The 26,367-nt window shown below is 35.8% G+C and overlaps 1 protein-coding gene across 1 annotated transcript in view; it reads right to left on the bottom strand.

Moving 5' to 3' along the window:
* The window catches only part of LOC149538671 (transcription factor MYB25-like), a 65,766-nt gene extending 39,628 nt beyond the window's left edge, over positions 1-26,138 (bottom strand). The window contains exon 1 of the mRNA XM_089799999.1: positions 25,637-26,138. Coding sequence (XP_089656125.1) covers positions 25,637-25,856 — 220 coding nt within the window. The 5' untranslated portion in view covers positions 25,857-26,138. The remainder of the gene's footprint in view (positions 1-25,636) is intronic.
* Between the last annotated feature and the right edge of the window lie 229 nt (positions 26,139-26,367).

Genomic DNA, 26,367 nt, shown 5'->3' with positions numbered 1-26,367 from the left:
GAATTCAATATTATTCACCATTTCGGAAGTGAAAGATCTTCCCTACTTGGCTTTCCGATTTCGGTGGGATTCAACCCTCACCCTATTCCGTTTTGTATTCTTGGCTCGGATCTGGCAAGTTGGAGCATTATTTATGTCGCAAATATCATTGTTGTCTAGAATATATATTGATTCTGATACATCGTGTTTGTTCTGTGTTTGCATTGATACCTTGGTGATTGGAGTCATTGGACAATCCTTGCGTTATCAATGAAGGAAGTATAATCCCTCCAACCAACCTTCATTCACTCCTTCGCTCCTGACACTCATCATTCTGTACGGTCCTACACTCACGTATGCCATCAGACCCTCCATTCTGTACGACCAATAATCCGTACAATCACCTTCCCTCACCCCATATGGCAGACTACCGCACTATCACCGTACGGACGGCTAGCAACTCTGTATGGCTTCCCCATCTCTCATCGTATAGCCTCTCATGACATGTAAAAAAAATTTGCTCTCATCTCATTTCTGGATATCCTACAACCTATACTTTTGCTAACATTAGCTCATTTCCAATCATATATTCCTTGAACCTGTCAAGCTTATGTTCAATCAATTCCTCCATGAGCTCATAAGCAATGGGTGAGATTCTATTCTTATTTCTCTATATAGCTTGCAAATCTGATTATAGTAGTTTACATATGTCACCATCCTCATCTATTGTCAATGACATTGTTATTATGCAAGATCTCACAATGTCTAGATGATATTTCATAAATTCTCCTAAGAAACATTGAAACAATTGTTGAATCATCTTTGCACAACCAAGATCCAACATGAGAATAAAGAACCTAGCTTTTGCCATGAGTTCTAAAATCTCCACCTTCTTACCAAAAGTAAGGCTCTTGACATCATGTAGCCCACATAGGTTGTCCATCTCAGCTGTAAGACCCTTTTTTTCAATTTATGTTGTCATTGTAAGGTGTAACTAGTGTCGTAATTCTGATAATTTCACTGAGACACGCAGCAGTTATTAATCTCACATTTTTACATGGGTGCTCTATTATTATGTGTTGGACTAAGGTAACCATTGAGGGTCACAAAGTCCCATTTAATAACCTCCAATCGAACTGGTCCACTTTGGATAAATATGAATCCAACTATTCCAAATTCACAAGTATACCATCCAAAGATTTCGTGGAACCCAATTACAATCCAGTTATATAGGACACATTTCGGACTTCTTTTTCTTTATGCAGATCTCTAAGTTGTTTACCATTAAAAGCCTCGTTGAATTCTTTGGAGAAGATTTTGTTCTTAAGATTTTCCATTGTTTAAATGCTGCTTCTACCAATTGTATTTACCAAAACTGATGCACACCTCAGCTGAAAATTTATGCACTTCCACTCTACAATTGTAGTGAAGTGGACTCAAGTTTGATCCAAAATTTTAGTCCCCATTTTCCCAACTCAACTAAAAATACATTCTGATTAATTTACTTTGAATCCTTGCAGTGGGCACAAGAGTTGTTGGATGATTTATATTGAAAAAACCTTTGTATGGAACCTTAACATCAGTGCAATCTCAAAACTAGGAGAATAAATGAGCCCCTTAAAAGAGATAATGACCTTCGAGAGCCTACCAACACTTCCAAAAAATATATAGAAACTTGAATGCACTGAAATTGATGCAGAGTGCACAGCAGTAAGGTTAATAAATTCAAATCAGAATCTATAAACTGACATCTCTTCTCAATTCACAAACAACTGAACTTAATTCATTGTGTAACTAACCATATTTGAGCAAAGAAATTCATATCTTCTGATACCTCAATAATGAGAATATCCACAAATTCAAAATACTGAATCAACACACCAAAAACTGTTTCCTAGTGCCTTTGCAGACTGTTGAAAATTTCATCTTACAGGTTCAACACAAGCTTATTCAAAACATGACACCTTGCTACCTTTCCCAACTTCTTGAGGCCGAATACATAACAAAACATCTGATATCTCTCAGATCATTCCTCTCTGAGAACAAAGTGCTCACGGGTTCAACTGGTTATCATGACATCTGGCATCGATCTTGCAATGAGCAATAATGACTCAAGGAACATCAATCAATTCATTAATCTCTTGGGCTGTGCAGGCATAACAACTTAGTACTTCCTTTATCGTGACTGTGGCAACAAATCCCTCGGCTCCTTGCGGCTTAGATAGACTTAGAAATCAATCCCAATAGCCATGTATGGCTCGAAACTAGCCTGCAATCTTTGTAATGGTTCTTTTGACTGTTTTAATGTATACCTACAAGACTTAAACATTTGCCTCTAAGTTCACTTCACATAAAACCATTCTGCCATTCTATTCGGGATAATTCCAAACCCGACCCATATAAAACTTCAAATTCGATTTTGCCAATAAGGAACATGATCGGCTTCAAATAGCATTAAACTTTCTTCAATAAAACTGATACCACGTATTCATTTACATCACTCAAAATACATTCTTCCATAAACCTGATTCAAGAAGTATTCAACCTATTTCAAACAATCGGTTCCATCATTTGAAGGCACGAGGAACATGAGAAACCTATTTCAAACAATCGGTTCCATCATTTGAAGGCATGAGGAACATGAGAAATGGTTTACAAAAATCGTTATGGATTTTGAATCCATTCACTAACAAAGGAAAACCGATTCATTAAATAAATAAACAATGACTCATCGGTGTGTCAGATATATCAAATCCTTCGGCATCCATCACATTCCAAAATGCAAATTATTGTTTCTTCGAAAGTGTTTGGATTTAAAACATAGAAGCATTAAACTGTTTCAATAAGACTCAAATTCATTGCTTGTCCAAAACCGATTCACAAAACATGGAAAGCTGATATCAATACATCATTTAGCTTCAGCCCTTTAACAAAGCTGATACCAAGAATCCCAAACAGTTTTTTTTTTTAATTGTCAATTTTTCCATAAGCATTAAAACCGAATCAATGAAAGGCCAGATATTCTCCATTAAACAAAATCTGATGCCAAGTACTAACTCCAACAGAGTCCTTTGAATACTGAACTTTCTAGATAATAATTTTGCAAATAAAATATCATTCCAAAGTTAATCCATCTTACCATTATGTAACCGTGGATGAAATTGAGGACAGAGAGACTTTGAGTTAAGCAGACGAAGAATCAAAAGATATAAACAGAAATATAAACCCTTCTTTTCATTCCGCACTTCCTCCATTTCATTGTTCCATTCTCCATCTTTTTAAATCAGCAATTGTCATATTTTATTTTACTACTTCTCGGTTTGTTTTATATTGCATATATAAAGATCTTCAAAAAGAAGATCACCGAGAACTCCCATAACCAATTCTAAAACCACCCTAATTTCTCTAACATACTAACTCTTTTAACATACTAATAGCTCATTTAACCAAACCAGTAAATTATCGTGGAGTTGACAATGTCAACTTCACGATGATACATAACATTTATTTAATAAAAACACTTAAGTCTCCTCCACTAAGACAGAACCCTAAATTATTAAAATTAACCATTTAAATCCGAGACTCAACCCAACCATTATATTATTAGAATTACCAATTAAAAAGGTATGTAGAATTCGGGAGCTTGAAAATAATTGGAATCTCCGGATGCTCCTACATCAGAAATAGCAACCTCAAAGCTCTAGTTTTGAAATATTGTCTTAACTTCAACTTCCCATTCTGCATTATTTTGTTGAGCAAAAATGACCCAATTAATCCTTTGCCTACTCTCTTCAATGTTGTCGCCAACATAGTCAACCCACCTTAAATATGTCATAGTCGAACCCAACAATAGACAAATCTTGTTGAGTCTAGCAAAAGTTTGTCCACCTAATTAAGGAGAAAACAATGTAGGCTTGGTGGTAATGTTCAGTTACCAAATTGATACACTCACTCAGTCATTGTGTCCTCAGAAAAATACCTCAAAATTGATTGTTCTCACCCACACCAAAACTTTGTCACACTATGATTAGTTCCCAAAGTCTGTTGTTGAAATTTTAGTGTTAGCCAATATTTGTGCGTGCACTAACCTCCCGCAGTGATTTCAAATTCTTTGATACTATTCTTGGTGAGTAGTCTATGGTAACAAAGGTCTGCATGCCTGACCTCTGGTTTGCGAAATCCCTTCTTAGCACCTGCAACTAGACTAGCAACACTTCATTAAATAATTTCCTAACTTTTGCTCGGCACTTTTAATAATCATGAAATTGATATTCTATGACTTTAATGTTTTGCTTTCGTGACTATTGTTTTGGCAATAACTATTTTAAGGTGATAAAAAAATAATTGAACCCAAATAGTTATATACTTCTCATTCAATATATGCTAATATTAAGATCGAGCCATTAATTGGACCCCACTTTAAAACAACAGAATCTTCAATACATGCCGATACAAATTCTTGAAATATTTATTGACCGTCAACGATGATCTTTTCAGCCATGACAAATACTCTTCCCTATTCAGGATAAATATTAACAGCGTGACCTCAATGAAAAATAGAGATCATGCTCATCAAGTGGGTCGAAATAGCTAGGGAGAAACACTCACAAGCACGTTACATCTAAGCTTCCAATCATTGGTTGGATTGTTTTTTGTTCCAAGCTTACTCAATCACACTTTGGAAAACTCTTTTGCTAGTTGTAACTGCTAAATTTTCCCCGTACAGATCCTATGGCATTCCAATAGCTAGTTGAGGGTGATGGCTCCTCTAACAACACCAAATACTCCAATCACGATTCTCGACCATAACCAACAACATGATGATGCCTTACCCAAACTTCGATATGATCAACTATGAAAGCTCTTGCAACCTAATTATCTCCACAGCACTTCTATTTCAACTTGCTCCTGTATTGTCACGGATGTTGAAGTCTTCACAACACTTTAGAAAATAGATCACGATATCTCACAATAGTTCCTCCGCTTTAAATATTCATCTTCTATAACTAGAGGGCACTATTATATTAATCTCAATAATATCGTGAATGTATTTGATGCGACAAATCATATCACTTTTGCAAAATGGCACTTCTTTAATACAATAAAGGGGTTTTTTTGACAAAAACTTGATGGTAAAGGAGCCTTTATCAAAATAGACTTTTTGGCTCCAACATATCAAGTCATTTGATTTTGTGGTAATTAATATCCTCTCATGTCTCAAAGCAGAACATCCCCTATGAAAGCTCTTGCAACCTAATGCTCTCCACAGCACTTCTATTTCAACTTGCTCCTATATTGTCACGGATTTTAAAGTCTTCACAACACTCAGAAAATAGATCACAATATCTCACAATAGTTGCACCGCTTTAAACATTCATCTTCTATAAGTAGAGAACGCTATTATATTAATCTCAATATTATCGTGAATGTATTTCATGCGACAAATCGTATCACTTTTGCAAAATGGCACTTCTTTGATACAAGAAAGGAGTTTTTTTTACGAAAACTTGATGGTAAAGGAGCCTTCATCAGAATAGACTTTCTGGCTCCAGCAAATCATGTCATTTGATTTTGTGGTAATTAATATCCTCTCATGTCTCAAAGCAGAACATCCCCTCCTTGTAAAAACTACTCGCAAAGGTAATAATCTCCTCTAATGATATTTAGATTGCAAAATTGCGGTTCTCGATAATATAAATCCTCCACTATGCTTATAATCAACACGAGAAAGTGTAGTTTGGATTCCCAATGTACATTCACGGCATGGTCCTCTAGTTTTAACTACTCCCACACACAAGCTTGAAGATATTTTGAGATGTGACCAGTCTCTGTCTTCCTTGTCTACAATACAAAAAGTTAATCCTATCTTTCATCACAAAATAAAATATCAAAACCTGCACAAAGTAATGCAGCGTTTATAAATATTTCAATGCCAAGTCATATACAATATTTCAATAATTTATTAAAGGCATCCACGCCCAAAGCTCAAGATTAGAGGCAAACATTTAACTTTTCATCTCATATCTCACACCAAATATAAACTTCAGAGAACACAATATGATTCTGTTCCTCAAACCACATAAAAGTCCTCCAAAACTCTAATACTTCAATTTATGTTTTACAAGTAACCTTGCAGCTTTGATAAACTTTAATAAAACCATTGTTATTTGCCTCTACAGCTGGTTGTTAAACAAATCTTTCAACCCCAACCACCAAACACTGATTTCTACAATACCACAACTCTACCAAAGATTCAAAATATATTTTTTCCTAAACTTCACAGGTTGGCAAGAAAACCGGCTCTGATACCACTGTAATATCCCAGTCCGGGTACTCTCCAAAATAATTTGCTCAGTAAATTTCAGAAATATCAACAGACAATTTCTTGCACAATTTTCAGCAAATACCAAATAATGCCCAATCAAATATACTCAGGAATGCTATTGTATTATAATGTTCAGCAATACAAAAACATTATAAGTATTCCAATCTTAGATACAGAAAGTTACGACCAGATTGGATAAGGAAAAAGAACCTTAAATGCAAGCTGAACTCCATCCCGAATCCACTCTGAAGTTGAATTGGGTTTCCATCCAATCCACCAAGAAGCTTGAAGGTTTATGTCCTCAATTGTCACCTTTTTGCATTTATGATATTAAAATAACACTTCTAAATTAATTGCTTTGAGCTCCCTAACAAGTCATTTTAATATTTTGGAGTTCATCTTGCATTTTTCCTAATGTCCCAAAAGGGGGATATTACAATTTCCTAAACAAAATCTATTGAAAAAGATAGTTGATCCATTTGATTGATGTCGTTGGAATCTAAAGGGGCAAAAGCTTTCACAAAAATAAACCTAAAATTAGAATACCATCAAGATTCTCTTGAACTAGCTAATGTGGGGAAGATTGCCCTTACATCCAATGAGGTTCAATTGGTCAGTCACGCACTTTGGTATAACAAATGTACCTACCACTTTTATGCAATGGACAGCCAATGTCCTTGGGCATTTCACTACTTCTTATGGAATCAACTTCTTAGATCACAATATCATATTCAATAAGATTAGATGAGCACCTTCAACATGTTTATTTAACCCTGTGCTAACATAAGCTCTATGCCAATGTGGAGAACTATTCTTCAGAAATGAGAGAAGCTGGTACTTTCACTTCATCATTGACAAAGATGGTGTATTCTAAAAGCAATGAAGATTCAGATTATTAAAGTCCAAATAGGCCCTACAAACTCTCAAAAAACTTAGGAGCTTCTTAAGCCTAACCAACTTCTAATAAAGATTTGTGCTCATACTCTCTCGCATTTATGGCCTCCAAACAAAACAATGAAAGGGAACAAAGCGAAGCTCATAAGGGCAAAGGCACAACAGCGGTCACTCAAAAAATTGCAGTAGAGGCTAAGTTAAACATTAGTTACAAGTCTTCTTTACCTACGATATTTTGAGGTTGCTATGGAAGCTTAAGAGCATACATTAGGAGTGGTTCATTCATATGAACATAGTGTTGCCTACAATAGTAAGACCTCTTCTAACACAATGCACGAGTATCCAACATATGACAACAAGCTTTCTGCTCTTGTACATGCCTACAAACAATGGCAGCATTTTATATTAGGAAAGGATATTATCTGATGAAGCCTAGATCTTTTTGCACAATTTACGGTCTCCATTTGAGAAACAATGTTAGAGATTTATGATAAAATATTGCCATTGGTGTTAATAAATTTGATGCAAGGCAGAAAAATTAGAAGTATAATGGATAAAGCACTCTTGAGCAAATATTTGAAAACCTTGTGAACAATTTATATGGAGATTATAATCATTTTTGTAACATGGTTGATATCGAAGTGATGGCTGATTATATAAACAGATTGTACAAGATTAATGGTGTAAGAGGATTCAATCAGAACCATAAAAGCAATTACAACAGGGTGATATATGAAATTTTTATTGATAACTATTTCATCTCTATGTATTACAGACTCATGAGGAATGAATGAGAAGTGTATTCAGATTATCAGGGATGCTCCTACATACATATAGTTACTCAGATTCAATTATTACTCAGAAAATGTGTTCAACCTTGAAACATATTCAGGGCACAATTGACTATAACTGAAGACTATTCAAGGATAAGGAGGCAAATACAATTTTCAGTGATATTAAATGTGTCTGCTGAAGCTTACAAATAGAGTGATAGTGGATATGCAGTGAGGAAGCTCACCAAATGATAAATGGAATAATTATCAGAAGTAGAACCTAGAGTGTATAAAGCACAGATAGTTATTGATGTGAGAAACTCAGATCATAGCCACTCACCATTGAAGTCACAGGTCAGGCATTTATAATGGAACGGATAGTGGATATGCAGTTGGTTAGTGAGCAAGAATCTTTTCGGAGGATCTGATGTTCAGGCACCATTTGAGTATGAAGGGAACAGATACAAAGAGGAAACATAGATTTGGCTCACAGCATGTATTCCATATGCAGCAATGTGCAGTATATTGAGGAAAATAAAGGAAGGATCAGTAACAGGAGTATGTACTCTGAATTGGATCAGACATGAATACGGTGGCAGATATCATGTTTCACTGGAAGAAGAGTGATATTGGAAATTGAATGTTCAGTCATTCTCTTTCTAAATTAATGATCCAAGTTACATCTACGCCCAGTAATAGTCACACAGAAGCAAGAAACCGATTCTCATTCACCATTGAGTAGTGAATTTGAAATGCAAGCAATCATTGGAGGCTTGTCAATAAATACTTTTCTATAGCAAACGAAAGTGAAAGTAACAATTGGTGTTATAAATTTGTGATTATCGAGTTGCAGTAGGAGGATGCAATACATTACTTGTTTCAGAACTCTCAGGCACCGGAAAGTATTTCTCGGGAGAGTATGGCGTAATGGCAAGGGAGAAGAATTGTTTCAGAATTCATTATCAGGCCCGATAATAGAAGGACATTTAACCTGTCATATGTCTGATTCTTGGAGTGTTTGATTGGAATTTTAATTGGCAAGTGGTTCTCCTCTTTCATCTTTTTCTCCATCAAGGAGTGATTAAGGAGCGCTTCTAAATAATCAGGTGCCTGGGAATGTAGAAATCTTCGGAACAAACAAAGTAACTAGAAAATCACCATGGAAGCATAAAACTGAACACCAATATATATGCACAAGAATTCAAATAAATTGTTTTGGTTCAGTTTAGTAATACTTATTGTTCCCATTTGTTTGTTGCAGGTGCTCAAGAGGTTGAGTCAGATGTTGTATCACCGTATCAGGGGTTAGCATCACTATGTTCCAACATCATTGCTGAGTCTTCAAAAAGATATTTCCGTTGTTCTCACCATTTTTGCGTCGAGATAATTGCATTTTTTATAGAAGCTATGGTCTATGAACATGTGCAATGGAAGATAAGTCCAACATATTCACATATTTGAGCGGGCCTATTGAAACCAAGTTTTATAATCGCTAAGCATATAAGGCATAAAATTACAAAACTGCCTGTTATATTTAATCAAAATTATATTAAAGTTTTATTAGTTATGAAGAGGTACGGTGCTTGAAATGGCAACCGATGCCCCTTCTGCTCTATAAATATGTGGTGAAAGATCAAAGGAGATACAATAATTTTAACACACATTCCTATGATTTTTTCGTATTCTGAAGTTGTATCTGCACTCTGATATATGGTATTTTCATTGGCAAAGATTGAATTTTGAACCAAGCCGGTCGATATTGAAATTATTCGGCATAAACTTTGATATTGTTTGAGATCAAGTAGTGTGGAGTAGAGCATCAGCATTTGAGTGTCTTCAATACAAATTCTTCTACAATATAATCAATAAGAGTTTTATCTGTTCTAGAGTTACAATTTATATAGTTCGTCCTTTGTGATCATTTTATTCTTTATTTATTTACAATTCATTATCACGATAGGTGGATCAAATTGTTCACTGCTATTTAAATCTGATCAATACAAATATTGTGAAATATTATTGTTTTCTTTATTTGTATCTATTTTGTCCGTATAAGGGTTAAAACATCATAGACTGGTTTAAATACGCATAAAACGAAACAATTTGAAGCATTGTGATAACTAGATTGTTTATAGATACAATATACCTAATATCATAAAGTTCTATTGCCCATTTAAATTTCTGCACTAATCATTAACTTGCTCATAATTCTCAATCCATATGCTGGTAATAATCTAATCTTTTTCCTTTGAAGGATTTGATATTTATTTGTTTTAGTAATTCATTTTTAAAAATTTCTTTCAGCAATTCACAACTAAAGTAATCGAAATTCGAAGATTAATATTCACCATTCGCAATACAGAAGTTATCCTTAAAATTTTGCCATTTAAAGAGATTTTCTTTGCATTATATCTATTCACTATAAAGCATCTTGGATCCAAGTTTTTGTTGTCCAGGATTAGGTGTACGGGACTTGGTTTTGCGAAGCCAAAAGCATAGAGGATCTAGATCAAATTGATCAATCCTGTCAAGTTGGCCATAACCAATTAGAAATCCCAACATCGAGCAGGCAAGGCTCATAGGATTCTAATCAACGGTTTTGATAACCAACACAATCATCCACAGAAATACAAGCCCTATTTAAGCAAGCTCTAGGCATCCTAGAATGGCCAACAACAAAGGTGGTTCACATATCTCCAACAATTCCACCTCAAATTTCAACAAGAAAAGAAGCATCAACAAGGTTATCAATTGCCTTAGTTGAGCTCCAATTGCATTACTAATGACAGTCCTAGACTCATATTGGCATGAGACATCAAAGTGGCCCCAACTGTACCTCAAAGATCCTAAACACTCACATAAATAAAGGATTAGCAATTGGGAAATAATGTCCTAATTACCGCATAGAGAATGGACTTCCATATCACATGGGGCACAACTATGTTTTGTTGAGGAATGTCAAAAGATCATTGTCGAAGCTCACTACAATTGGATTAAAAATCATTTTGGAGGGGAGAAGATGGTAGTGGTTTTTCAAAAGTACTTACTGTTGTGAGGTTTTCACACCATCGCCCCCTTTTTTCAATTGCCTTAGCAATTTTTTGGTCTAGAGGTTTCAAATTTTAAGATTTCACGCCTTGGACACCTTCAGGGCCAATAGGGAGAAGGTTAGATTTATTTTCACCTGGTTTTAACTTGATTTTCTAGAGCCACCAATTATATCCTTAGGCCAAACAAATTTCAAAGTTAATTCCAACTTGGTAGGATAAAATTGTGATTTTTGTACTTAGACATTTTCTTTTGAAAATTTGGACATAATTGTATAAATTTGGATAATTTTCAAAAAATGAAATTTTTGTTAAATTTGGTCTTTTGGAAAATCTTACTTATTTTTTTAGTGAAGAAAATTAATTTTTGTGATGGTGAAGTCAAATTGCAAAATCGATTTTTAGGCTCTAGCGAAATAATTTTATTTATGTTAAAATGCTAAAATTGCTTAGCAAAATCGATTTGAATTAAAATTGCAAAATTTGGCTTTAAATGGATTAAATTGCCTTGAAAACTTTTTTGCCTTTAATGAAATTAGTAATTTAATATTGAAAAATGGCTTTTGGCTAGCCAAAATCTAATTTTAATAACGTATTAATTACTAAATCTTCATTAAATGGAAATATTTAACACCTCTAAGGCATTAATTTTTTTTTTTTGCAATTTTGGTCCAAATGGCAATTTAAAAAGTTAATTTTCATCATGGCCAAATTAATTTTAGCTATGTATTTAATTGTGGGCCATAATTTTGCATTAATTATTTGTTTTTCTTTCTCACAGGGTCCAAGTCGGCCAGCTTGGAGGAAATTAGAAAGTTGGGTATAAGAGGAGGCCTCTCTCACATTTCTTCCTCACTTCTCACTTCTCCTTCTCAAGGCATTGGTGATTTTGCAAGAGCAGATCTGCACTCTTCTTGCTTGGCGAATTTTGTGGAGGGCGAAATTTGTGGGAGATGAAATTCTGATTTTTGCAAGAGGCTGCAATTTTTGCCTTAGGTTGGGTAATTTTATTTGGAGGTGAATTGCATGATAAATTTCTGATTTGCAAAGGATTTGAAGTTCTTAAGGTCAAGTCCTAATTCTGAAAAGTCGCAGTAAGATTATTGGTTAAGGCGAATTTTCATCATCTAGAGTTGCAAGGGGTCCTTAAGCTAACATCCTTCTTTCGTTCTAGTCTTAGGATTGCTTCCCTTGGTTCTACTTGCCTTCTGGTCCACCACTCTACCATCCCATAATAGGGCGACGAGCATGGAAGATGTTAGTACAAGTAAGAATCCCAAGCGGACAAGACTAAGAAAGACAAAGAGGATATGATGCCCAAAACACCCTTCTCGAAAATGAAGAGAATAACTGACACCAATATCAGTACAGTGGACATGATACGGATGAAGGAAAGACTGAAGGAATGACAATCCCCCCTTGGCAAAGAGGATATCAATGAGACAGATTTTGGATCGAAGTTGGATGAGTTGGGAAAGGTTGCCATCAAGAAGAAGCATTTGGGCACCCTTTCCTCTCACAGTACTTTTATTGGATTTGCGAAGGAATATGAGAAAGATCACTAAAGGATACTACAAGCAGCGAGCAGCGTGGCAAAGTCAACGGAACTCAGGATGAAGCACTCACCTTGTCCTCCTATGGAAGAAGTTAATGAAAGGCTAGCTAAGTTCATTGCCTTAGCTAAGAAAATAAAAGAAAAGGGAAGATTTATATTAGAAGATCATTTGATGTAAACCCAAGTGGCAAATTTCTCTTTCTTCTAGAAAAAGACAAGTGTCTATTTCTGATTGGCCACCATTTTGGTGCCTTCTCATTGGTTGCCACTTTTTGCACTTTTTTCATTGGTCCATTGATGAGGTGGCGTCTTCTCATTGGCCGATGGGGTGGCAACCCTAATTAGGGTTTTGAGGGTCCAATCTGGATCATTGATCTTGTTTTGATCTCTACTGTCCATGGTATTTTTGGCCCCTATAAAAGGCCATTTGCTCTCATTTGTAAAGTTGTTGGAGAAATTGTTGCGAAGATAATGCCAAAATTGCTCTCTTTTTCATTGTTGCGATTTGCATGTTGATTAAGAACATTGGGTATTATTGCATGTTTTCTACTCCCACTTAGATTTCTTTTCAAGTTGTTAAAGTTGGTTTCATTTCAAGTTGTTTAAGTGAGGTTAAAGTAGATGAATAGTTGTATGGTAGCATTGGTAAATGTTTGATAGGGATCAATACTAGACCACTAGCATCCTAGCAGCTGGTTGGAAAGCCTTGTGTGGTAAACTAGTTTATTATCCCTTTGAATCATTGCACCTGTGGAAGTGAGGCCGCTGGTCAGCTCTCATTAGGTTCGATCCCCGTCCGTTTGCTAACCTTCCATTCATAGGAGTAAGAGTAGAATAGTGAGTAGTTGGGTAGTCGAAGCTTAGATAAGTAAGTTAAGTGATAGACTCATCCATTCACCTTCCACCACCACCGCTTTCCATCAACATCATCATCGATAGACACACCCTCCATCATCACTACCATCAACATTATCTGCCACCCAAACATTTCACAAACCGAACCACCATCACCTTCATCCCACCAAAGTCCAAGTCATCCTCGAATGAATAGTGTAAGGCCGCCTACATGATTACCAGCAAATCACATCGATAAAACTGAGCGAGTATCCAACGGTGTAAGGAACATTGGAGCTATTGCTTATGTCTTCATGAGTAATAACTTTTCAAGAGAGGAGTTGCATGTTTGATATCCCATATTAAATATTCAAATCCTAATATGTTATGTAAGTGATACAAAACTCGCATCAACACTTACATTGGCCAAAATTACGTCGTGATGTTGCTCTCATCAAATCTTGCACAACTAGTACTTGACAAAGCCAATCAATCAAAAATAGGACCTATGCATACCCTTGCCACTTCCTAACAAGCCTCGGCAACTATTACAATGGATTTTATATTTCAGTTTTCCTACAAATAATAACAGAAATGATTGTGTATAATGTGTGGCTGACAAGTTCCAAGGGATGGTTATTATGATGCCCTTTAAGAATAGGATTTCTAGAAAGCAAATTTGTAGGGTGTTCTTTGAAAATGCATCACTTCATTTTGGCTACCACAAACCATTAAGCCAGATAAGGGCATTAGGTTTCTTAGCTAATTTTAGTTTTTACTGTGATCTAGGATGTACACAAAAATGGCAAAATCCGCAACAATTCATCCCTAGATAGACAAGAAAACAACAGGTTGTCAACCACAAGATTGTGCAGATTCTTTGAATGTATCACTCAATAAAAATAAACATGTGTGATGAAAAATTGCCATGAGTCAAATACAAATAAAATTGAACTCTTTGTTTATCCAGAGCACAGACCATTCTAAGTTTGTCTAAAGTTCCACCCATTAGCTCATCCATTAAGCGACTGAAACATCACTACATGCTTGTTAAAAGGATTCAATAAATTCAATGCAACATTCAGAAACTACTACAAAAAACTATAGAAGTACAAGCTACAACAGGATCAGCATCATGTCTAATTCCAGTTGAGGGACATGGTATGGTTGGACTTTCAGAAAGAGAAAAACAAGACACGGGGCTTTCCATTATGGTCAACTTTTTTACTATAATACAAGTGGTCGATAATGCCTTTCATCTTAGATGCTATACTATCACAAGAAGTACACAACTTTCAATGCAAAATTACTGCTAAATACCTTCCATGAATATTGGAAACATCAAATGTTAAATAGCTTCAGCATAGAACTAAACCCAAACACTACCACTCTGATTTCTACAAATCAAATTGTTTGTACATTGGTCAAGAAATGAAGATTCAATAAACTCACAATATCAGGTCCCGAAGGCAAGGTAATACCACAGCAAGAAAAATGTTTTGCCAGGAACCAAATTTATTGAAAGCTTCTTCATCTAATACAGGAGGAAGTAATGGATCCCACCGCTTCTAAAGAAGAGATGAATGATCCAAAGAACATCTCAAATAACCTAAGTGAAGGCTTTGGATCTTATGAAATTTTCAGAAGATCATTTTTAATATTAGCTTTGCATTTTCGTAGTTTGCATTTTTTAACCTCTTCAACGCAGAATTTCACAAGTTGATCCAAACCTAAATAGATCAATTTATGACCTAATCAAGCAACACATATATGAAATTAGCATCATCCATAATGAGCTAAGAATTATGGCCTCAACAAATGTCAATACCAACATTGAGTAACACTGAACTTTTTTTCTTTTCTAATAACACTGTCCTTATTTTAGCTCAATGTTTCATCTTCCAAGGAGGACATGGGTCACTAGAAAATGTGGTTACACCTTGACTATCAGAAAAAACAATAATTTACTAGTTAAAGTAGGTTTTATGTTTTTGTGTTGTAAGACTATATATTAGCTATATTCAAAGCATGTAATCAAAGTAGAAGTTGTACATCTCTCCTGCAGAGTTTTCCATTTTGTACAAGCTCTCAATTGAAATAACAATCTAATTTATTTATATTGTTCAGCAGTTGTTGATCCTACTTGTTTCATCAATTTGTTGCATATAATACATTGAATTCCTCAACTAGTGTATCATCTCATGATTACCAATTCATTTCAGATCATAAGCATTAAAGCTTGAATACAAAAAAATCACACGATTAAGATTTAGCACAACAGAGTTATCTAGCATAGTTGAAGTGCATTTATTGTGATGTCCCCTTTTTGAGTCGGTCATGATTGAAATGTATTTAATCAATCATAATACATATGCCTTAAGAATATGTCCATAATAATAATTTCAATTACCCAGTAATATTATTATTTGGTTTATGGATGGATTGTATAGGAGGTTAGCCAAGTTGCCTAGACACCAGTTATGGAATCCCTCAAAGTTTACAGGTCCAAATCTGCATCCCGAAGGCTTACGGATTACTAACCCCTACCCTGTATTGGGATATGATCCATTAGCTTGGATTTATGCAAGCCCCTCCTTCGTAACGCCATACTCCTAATGTTATCTCCAACTCTTATGTCCAACCTTATTCATATTCCAGCACATGACAGAAGTAATAGGTGTTAACCAAATTGCCTAAATACCACTATCAATGGACTCCCTCAAATTTAAGAGTCCAAGTCCATATCACAAAGGCCTATGGAACGTTGACCCCTACCTTATCTTGGGACAAAGATCCATTGCTTGGAATTTCTTGGCAACACTTCACCCTTCCCTTCTTGGCCAAATAATTGCAAAATTGAAATGTAGATATATATTTATGAATTTACTATTATAGTTGATATTACAATCCCATTGTCATAAATGATATTAGTACTACAATAATAATTCTTATTGATATATGATCAATATTCATATATATGTATATACATATACACGTATATATGTATACACACACACACACACACACAGATATATATATCTTAGTTTCATATAAATTATCTATTTCCTCCTTCTGAAGAAATCTCATTATATTGATAGCCTCCTTCATTAGCATAATCCATTTGAAAAGTCACACTCCATAATTACAATCCTCATGAAAAATCACAACCCTTCATAATTACAATCCTTTCAAAAAGTCACAACCCTTCATAATCATACTCCTTTCAAAACCACAATACTTAATATTACAACATTTTTGAAGTGTTTCAACCATTCATAATTATGACCCTTTTGAAGAGTCACATCCTTTCAATATCATTGATACCTTTGAGAAAGTCAATTCCTTATTTTCTTCTCATTACTTTCCTCTTCCATTATTCCTTCTTTTACTCCTATCGATTCCTCCTCTTCTTTCTTTCTTTTTTTTGAAATGAACTCTCCTCTCTTTTATACTTTGTTTTGAGGAGTCGCGTCTCTTTATTACATATCTTTTGACTTTTCATTAGATTTTGTTTTTTGTTTTTTTGCTTATTTACTTTTTACAATATTTTCTCTTGTAGTCGATTTTTTTTTTTTTATTCATCCATTGTAATTTTATTGTGATGCAGGAGCATCCTAGGCTTTCTTGCAATACTGCATGTTAGAGGAATTCTGGTTTGTGGTTGTGGACTCAGTCACCAAAGAAGTGGTGGTCGGTTGTTGTTGGGCGTAGTTTATGCCTGGGAGCTCGGCATACTCTGAGAGCTGGACATACACTATGGAGCTCGACATGCTCCGCAAGTTTAGCATGCATTATGGTGCTCGGCAAGGTCTTGGTGTTCGCAAGCTCATGGAGCTTGGCATTGTCTGTGGTGCTCGGTTTGCACTGCAAGCTCGGCAATGCTTGCGAATTTACTAATGCTCGGCTTGGTTTTGCTGACACTCGGTTTGGTCTTGGTTCCTGTTGGTGTCGAGTTGTCAGTGAGCCAACTTTTGGCATTTAATTTATGTATGGGTATTTAATTTGTGTTGTAGCCGACTTGTGGCTCAAAATATATTTAATGTATTTAGATTGTAATTAGCTGGCCCGACTTGTGGCTCAGTTAGGTATAAGTAGGGGGTTTTTGTGGAGTCTTTAGGGAAGTATGAACATTGTGATCATCTAGCTTGGAGAAGAGGATGCGAACTTTGAAGAGCTAGTAGTTGCGGCTTGAGAACCAGAAGATTGCTTGGTGGACCTGAGGGTACAAGCGTGGATTCTTCTTGGTGTTCTTATCCAGTTGTGGATCTGGACTAGTTGGGATTGGGATTGTAAGTTGGATCTTGTTGGATCTTGGAGAACTGATTTTGTAATTATTGTTTGTATTTGGCCCTAACCCGAAAGGCCTTACAGTCGAGCATATTGCATGTAATCAGTTACTTATGAATAAAGAGTTGTAATTTGGTATCAGAGCTTTATTGTTGTTTGTTGTTGTGTTTCTGTTGTCTGGTTATTTGATGGGGATTTGGACATCTCCTTTGGGGATTCTCCTGCCTTGCACTGCATCAGGTGGTATCAGAGCGAAGGTTTACCTGAGTGTGTTGACAAATCGCCGAAGTTGAAGCAGTTTACACCAGGATTTGCAAAGAAGGTTGATCTAGTGGAGCTGATTGATCTTTTGGATTGGTGGAACTATTGCTTTGGGTTTACGAAAATTTTGTAAGATGCCTCCAAGAAGATTGGGCCCTGGGGAAATTGATGATCTTAGTGATGTTCTGGAAGAAAGGATCTCTGAAAATATTAGTGGAGAATTCAAATCTGAGATTGCATTGATGAAGAGTGACATAATTGCTGAAATTGTAAGTGCGTTAGGTGGTGTACCTAGGCTTGTGGGTACTGAAGATGGCTATGAGGAAGTTGTTGAAGACTTTGAAGCTATTGGATCTAGTGGTGAGGACAGAACTGATTGTGTGGAGAGACCTATTGGAACTAGGGTTAGTCAGTTTGGTAGACCTAGATCTCAGTTAAAGTTAAAGCATAAGATGGAGGTTTCTAATTTCTCAGGTACTTCGACTCCTGAAGACCTGATTGATTAGATTAGTGAATTGGAAAACTACTTTGAGCTTGAGGATATTGAGGATCCACTTAGAGTAAGGTTGACACAAACTAAGTTGAAAGGACATGCTACTCTTTGGTAGAAAGAACTACAAAGAGACAGAGAAGAAGGTAAGATGGAGACTAATGGTGACAAAGTTGAAGGCTAAGTTCTTTCCTATTGATTATGACTGTGAAGGATTATACCAAGGAGTTCTACAAGTTGACTATTCGGTATGGTCATAGAGAATTGTCAAAGAAAAAGGTTGCTCGCTACATTAATGGTTTGAGATTCAATATTCAAGATGAGGTTGCTATGTTGAATATTTCTTCAGTTGAGGATGCTTATCAATATGCTCCAAAGGCAAAAGATAAGTTGAAGAGAAAAAGTCAAGGTAATGCTAGAGGAAAAGAGAAGCAGGATAGCTTGGCACAAGCTAAACCGAGTGCAGAAGGTGAACCAAGGCTTGTTGATCAGAAAAGGAGGACAGGTGGAGATGGGTTCAGAGGTAATTGTTTCAAATGTGGTAAAGAAGGGCATAGATCTTTTGAATGTCTGCATGGTAGGACAGTTGTTGCTGTGATGAGGTTGCAGTTCAAGACGGTCAGCTTGAGCAAGGAGAGAGTTTACTGGCTCGGCAAGTACTAGTTGGTCCGAGGACATTAGATTCTTGTCAGAGGACTAGTTTATTTAGGACTTGTTGTAAGTCTAGTGGTAAAGTCTGCAAGGTGATTGTGGATGGTGGTAGTACTGATAACCTTGTTGTTGAAGAGATGGTTCAGAAACTTCATTTGAAGAGAGTGAGACACCCTTATCCTTATAGGATTGGTTGGTTGCAACATGAGCATGCTTTGGAAATGAGGGAGCAATGCCTTGTTGATTTCCAGATTGGGCAGTATAAGGATCAAGTGTTCTGTGATATTGTGAACATGAATAGTTGTCATGTGTTGCTTGGTAAACCTTGGCAGTATGATTGCAGGGCTATGCATGATTGTGTCAATAATGTGTTTACTGTTGATAAAGGTGGTAGGAAGTTTTCCCTAATTCCATTGCAGAATGAAGAGCTCAGCAGAAGGAACCTAAGTATTGGCAGCCGAGTTGAGTTGGCAGATTCTGAGAAGGTTGGAGATCAACATGGAAAGCAAATCTATAGCACATCGAGGATGGATGTGAAGAAGCATAAGAAGAACAAGGGAAAGAGTGTACAAGTTGAAGACTTGGAGGATATGTATGTGAAAAACCGATTTGGGATTTATGTGTTGAATCCCAAAAGATGTTCTTCCAGCTACTAGAACATCTTTTCGAACCTGGGGTGTTTGATGCAAAAGCGTCCTAGGCTTTCTTGCAATCTTGCATGTTGGAGGAATTCTGGTCTGTGGTTATGGACTCGATCACCAAAGAAGTGGTGCTCAGTCGCTATTGGGCATAGTTTATGCCTAGGAGCTCGGCATACACTATGGAGCTCGGCATGCTCTAGGAGCTCAGCATGCACTGTGGTGCTTGGCAAGGTCTTATTGTTCGGCAAGGTCTTGGAGCTCGACATGGTCTTGGAGCTTGGCATGGTCTATGGTGCTCGGTTTGCACTGCGAACTCAACAATGCTTGGGAATTTATTGGTGCTCAGCTTGGTTTTGCTAACACTCAACTTGGTCTTGGTTCCTGTTGGTGTCGAGTTGTCTGTGAGTTGACTTTTGGCATTTAATTTATGTATGGTTATTTAATTTGTGTCGTAGTCAACTTGTGGCTCAACATATATTTAATGTATGGGATTTAATTTAGTTTGTAATGAGCTAGGCCGACTTGTGGCTTAGTTGGGTATAAGTAGGGGGTTTTTGTGGAGTCTTTAGGGGAGTATGAACATTGTGATCATTCAGCTTGGAGAAGAGGATGCAAACTTTAAAGAGCTAATAGTTGCGGCTTGAGACCCAGAGGATTGCTTGGTGGACCTGAGGGTACAAGTGTGGTTTCTTCTTGGTGTTCTTATCCAAATGTGGATATGGACTATCTAGGATTGGGATTGTAAGTTGGATCTTGTTGGATCTTGCAGAACTGATTTTGTAATTGTTGTTTGTATTTGGTTCTAACCCAGAAGGCCTTACAGCCGAGCATATTGCATGTACTGAGTTACTTATGAATAAAGAGTTGTAATTTGGTATCATATCTTGCTTTATTGTTGTTTGTTGTTGTGTTTCCGTTATGTGGTTATTTGTTGGGGGTTTGGACATCTCCTTGGGGATTCTCCTTCCTTGCACTACGTCATATTGTTATTTAATTTAATTTATTTTAGACCTTATTTTATTAATAATAGATTACATTATTATTTATTTTTAAGTATAATAATAATATTTTATTACTATTTATTTTCTTTTTTTGTAAGGATATAATTTAAACATTATTATTTATTTAATAATACTATCTTACTAGATTATTATTAAAATTCAATATTAAAATGGAGACATGATAGTCCGCTCTTCCGAAATTTGCTTTCCGTCAAGCAAATTAAATGTCCATGGGGTCTACTACATAATCCTCCTTATAAGGACATCAAATTGATTTTGATATTTGATCAACTTTGTCTAGAAATTCATATTTTTGGCATAATGGAGCACACCAAAAATATAAATTAATATACAGAGCATACACAAAGTATACGCATAGATGCATGAGGATATAAAGTATGCACAAAGCATACACATAATACACATACTCCTTTTCATTTCATTAGAATGTTTCCTTGTTTTATCATTTTACCCTACAAGATGGCAAGATCATAGTTCTGATACCACTTGTGATGTTCCTTTTTTAGGTCAGTCATGATTGACATGTATTTAATCAATCATACTATATATAAGTCTGAAGAATATCTCCATAATTAATAATTCCAATTACCCAATTATATTATTATTTGGTTTATCGATGAATGATATAGGTGGTTATCCAACGTGCCTAGACACCAACTATGGACTCCCTCAAAGTTTACAGGTCCAAGTTTCCATCCCAAAGGCTTACAGATTGCTGACCCCTACCCTCTATTGGGATACGATCCATTACCTTGCATTTATACAAGCCCCTCCTTGGTAACACCATACTCCTAAAGTTACCTTTAACTCTTATATCCAACCTTATTAATATTCCAACTCATGACGGAAGAAATGGGTGTTAACCAAGTTGCCTAGATACCACTATCAATGGATTTTCTCAACGTTTACAGGTCCAAGCTTGTATCACAAAGGCCTAGGAAACGTTGACCCCTACCTTATCTTGGAACAAAGATCTATTGCTTGGAATTTCACAAGCTCCTCTTTGGCAACTCTTCAGTCTTCCCTTCTTAGCCAAATAGTAAGACTGAAATATAGATATATATTTTCTGATCTTGCTATTATGGTTGATATTACAATCTCATTATTGTAAATGATATTAATACTACAATAGTTATACTTATCGATATATGATCAATACACACACACATATATGTATATCATATAGATATAATATACCTTAGAATCATATAAATTATTTATTTCTTATAATCATATAAGTTACTTATTTCTTCCTCCTTTCAAAGAAATCTCATTGTATTTATATTCTCCTTTATTATTATTAATCCATTTGAAAAGTCATACCTCTTCATAATTACAATCCACATGAAAAGCCACAACCTTCATAGTTACAATCCTTTCAAAAAGTCACAACCCTTCATCATCATAATCCTTTCAAAAAGTCACAATACTTTATATTACACCATACACCATTTTTGAAGAGTCACAAACATTCATAAACATCCATATTTCTGACTCTTGAGAAAGTCACTTCCTTATTTCCTTCACATTACTTTCCGCTCCCATTGTTCCTTCTTTTACTCCTATATTTCCTCCTCTTCTTTCTTTCTTTCTTTTTTTAAGAACTTTCCTCTCTTTATCTTATTTTGAAGGAGTTGCATCTCTTTATTACATATCTTTTGACTTTTCAATAGATTTATTAACTTATAATATTTATTTATATTATATTATTTATTTACTTATTTACTTTCTACCATATTTTCTCTTATAGGCAATTTTATTTATTTATTCATCCATTATACTTTTATCAATTTTTTATTTTATTTATTTTTAGATCTTATTTTATTGATAATAGATAATATTATTATTTATTTTTATATATTGTAATAATATTTTATTTCTATTTCTTTTCTTTTTTACAAACACTACTTGTAATATATGATTTTATCATTATGATTTATTTAATAATATTATCTTATTTTATTAATTTAAAAATTCTATCTTAATATGGGGACATGACATTATTTCACTCATTAGATGTGTGCATGTGGAACTATATGCAATCCTTTCACATGTACACCCAACAAAGAAAGCTTTCACCCAATGAGTTATCACGTATCCTAATCCAAATTAATAGGGAAAACAACATTATTAATTGTAGAGTAAAGGAAACCTGTTAAAATAGAAGAGAAACTAAAAGGAATTAAAAAATAGAAACAAATATTTGAAAATGTTGATCCCAAATATAGGCTCCCGCCTAGATGAGGGAAGTCTGGAAGCTTTGCAAGAGTGGGACAAGAATGCACCCTACAAAGCACCCTCCAAGGTTTTATGGAAATTAGCTCTTCTCTTGGTGGTTTAGGAAAGGGGAAGGAAAATTAAACAAAAACTGAGGCAATGCACCAGAGATTTTTAAAACCCTTTGAGATCCCCTTCAGAAATAACAAGAATATGCAATCCTAGAAATGAGCACAAGACCCACAGACTCTTGAAAATGATGACAAGATCCTTGACATAGGCCAAAACATTCATATCTTCTCGTAAGAAGCATTCATTAAGGCTTGCAAGAAATGTTCCCATTATCCCACTAAAACAACTATTTTAAAAGAGTTTTGTTCACCAAAATGGCATGGTATAACCCGAAACTACAAACTATATTAAATCCATTTATATAGTTCAGTAGGGAACTACCTTCATCCTTTAAGTCCCATATTTGGTGTTGAGGACTTTTCATACAACTTACCCAACACGCTCATCAAATTAGCAGTCGGGGTTGCCTTGGATATGTTAATCACTACAGAAGGGGATAAGCTCAACCAAATGGCTCCCTCTGCTAACCTATCTAGAATATCCCAATCTCCATCCAACATTGTTGCTGGTTTCTTTGCTTTACAATGCAACAGCTGCCAGAAATCTTTCTGATCCAAATAGTCCTCCATTTGCATCATCTATAACTGACTGTTATGGCCATTGAAATTTTTGACTTTTCCTTCTTCAGGAGACATCACTCCCACTCAAACTTGAATCTCTCTTTCACACGACAACTTTGAAACCAATTGTTTGAAAAAAAGTAACTAAAAGGAATTTGAAAACAGAAATAGAGATTCGGCTCAACCAAGTGGCTCCCTGTACTAACCTATCTAGAATATCCCAATCTCCGTCCAACATTGTTGCTGATTTCTTTGCTTTACCATGTAATAGTTGCCAGAAATCTTTCTAATCCAAACAGTCCTCCATTTGCATCATCCACAACTGATTGTTATGGCCATTGAACTTTTTGACTTTTCCTTCTTCAGACGTAATTGCTCCCACACAAACTTAACTCTCTTGCAACCTAATCAAACACCACAACCTTGATACCATTTGTGTTAAAAAAAATGCAACTAAAAGGAATTTGATAACAGAAATGGGTATTCAAAAACAGATATAGAGATTTGAAAATAACACATAAAACACTAAGTTTACACTGATGCACAAAAAATGGCTACATCCACTCTTCAAGCAGGGATGTAACTTTATTCAGGGCTATTACTCTATTCAGTTCTCAGGCATACAAATACATCCGCACTCGTATGTATCCATTTGTTAAGCTCTTCGAATATGAGAGACAAGGAAGAAACGAAAAGATTGAGCAATCAAATAGTCAAGAGCCCGTTGGACTTCACATTCTCACATTATCAATGGAAACATAGATATTAATGTAGAACAGATAACGTAAGTGCGCATGTAAACCAATGTCCCATCTATTAACCAATATTTACATAGATCCTTCATAAACTAAACAAAAGGTAACTAGCGAGATTGTTCACAGAGGCTGTGGAATAATAGTAAAGTGGTGCAATCATAAAGAGAGTGGCCAAAGTTCAAATCATCAAACAGCAATAAAGCAATCCATAATTGACAAACAAATAGCCTTGTAGTACAGCCCATTCCTCCTTAAACCATTCTAGGTCTAGCAGCTCTCCAAGTTGTCCTTACCAACACTGCACATACATATATCATGTATATCTGATGGAATTAAATTATGTGAGGACACTGTGAGGCAATTTCTTCACATTATAAAACATTTTTTTTAACTTCATGGGAAGAAGCTTCTTTATTTATGGCCATATTACATGGTAAGCTGAGTTCATCATAACTCATTCCAGAACAGCTTCCACGTCATTTACAAGACCGCAAATTTCGGTTATGTTGTGCCTCTTTACTCTTGTACCTCACACCCACGTTGATGGCTGCTCTTGGCGTGCTTATCACCACCAAAAGAGAGGCATATCAACCAAAAGATCACAGAAAAAAAGATAAGGATTAGAAAGAAAGAAAAAATGCACCTATAGAAGAAAATATTCAAATCAACGAGGCAGAGTGGAAACAGCGCTTGCATGATTAGTATCATATCCAAGAAATAGAGACAGCCATTAAGTTGCAAATACCATTGCAAAATAAATCATTATGCTTGAAGAAAAAAAAATATTATTATTTGTATTAAGATCAGCAAAAAACAATAAAAATTAAAAACTGTGATGTTGAAGAAAAACAAGTCACGCCCAGAACCACAAAGGAGCAATATTCGAAGGGTCGAGCAGTAGAGTAAAGTAGTTGCTTGAGATCCTATTCGAAAAGTGGGTTTCAAAAAGGTGAGAGATGGATTTTGGGGAAGTCGGAACAGTTATTAGTGAAATATGGATCGATGTAACTAAAATTCAAATTAAACAATTGAATTTGAAAAATGTATATGAAGAGAAGCATTACCAATGAATGGTAACACGAGAACCCCTGTTTAGAAATAGATTAACAAAATCGGATACAATGAAGGTTAACTAAAATCCGAGCAACTAATTTGATACGCTGCAAAAGAACACCACATTTTTCATCCTTTCAAAGTAAAGATTGAGTATTACCAGTGAAAGGCTTGCGCTTGACCCCTGGGTTGAGCTGATTGCACCAGCGAAGGCGGCATGACTTCCCAGAGCGGCCAGGAATGCCCCTGGCTATGAGGCTCCAATTACGGGCTCCAAATTTCTCGACCAGCCTGCTGAGAACGGCATCCTCCTCCGGTGACCAGGGTCCCTTTATGCGCTCATCTCCCTTGCCATTGCCATTGCTACTCCCACTTTTCATTATTCTTCTACACTCTCTCCAGCTGCCACCCACAACCTACCACCGCTTAAACTCACTCGCCCCTCTTTTCACTACTTCTCTCCCACAGGCGTCGTGTGAATGAGGAATTGTCTTGGATTTTGCAACAGGTGTGAAGAAGGCAGGCGGCACAAGACAACTGCAATGCAGAGGAAAGGCCACCTGAATTTAACAGAGCAAACAAATAAAAGAGAAGGAACGCGCTGCGCTGTTAGCTCAACCGACGTCGTCGTTATGTATGTCGTTAACATGCCCTTGGCCGTTAAAAACTGCAACTCCCCTCTCTTTTAAATTTCCCAGACTCTGCCCGGCATTTTTTGTTTTTAATTGGAAATATCCCCGACAATTTTATAATTCTTGTCTTTTAGTACCAACTTTTCAACAAGCCCCACATATCTAGTCTCGACTTCCCAATATGAAAGGTTAAATTGTTGACTATTTTTAATGGTAGGGGAAAACATCTAGTAGAAGAGGGATGTCAAAGAGGGATGTC

This window comes from Cupressus sempervirens, chromosome 9 (genome assembly GCF_028749045.1).
Source record: "Cupressus sempervirens isolate cs-2001-9-10 chromosome 9, ASM2874904v1, whole genome shotgun sequence".
Taxonomy (NCBI): Eukaryota; Viridiplantae; Streptophyta; class Pinopsida; order Cupressales; family Cupressaceae; genus Cupressus; species Cupressus sempervirens.
Note: the sequence above shows the minus strand (reverse complement) of the source record. Positions and strands in the feature narration are given on the sequence as shown.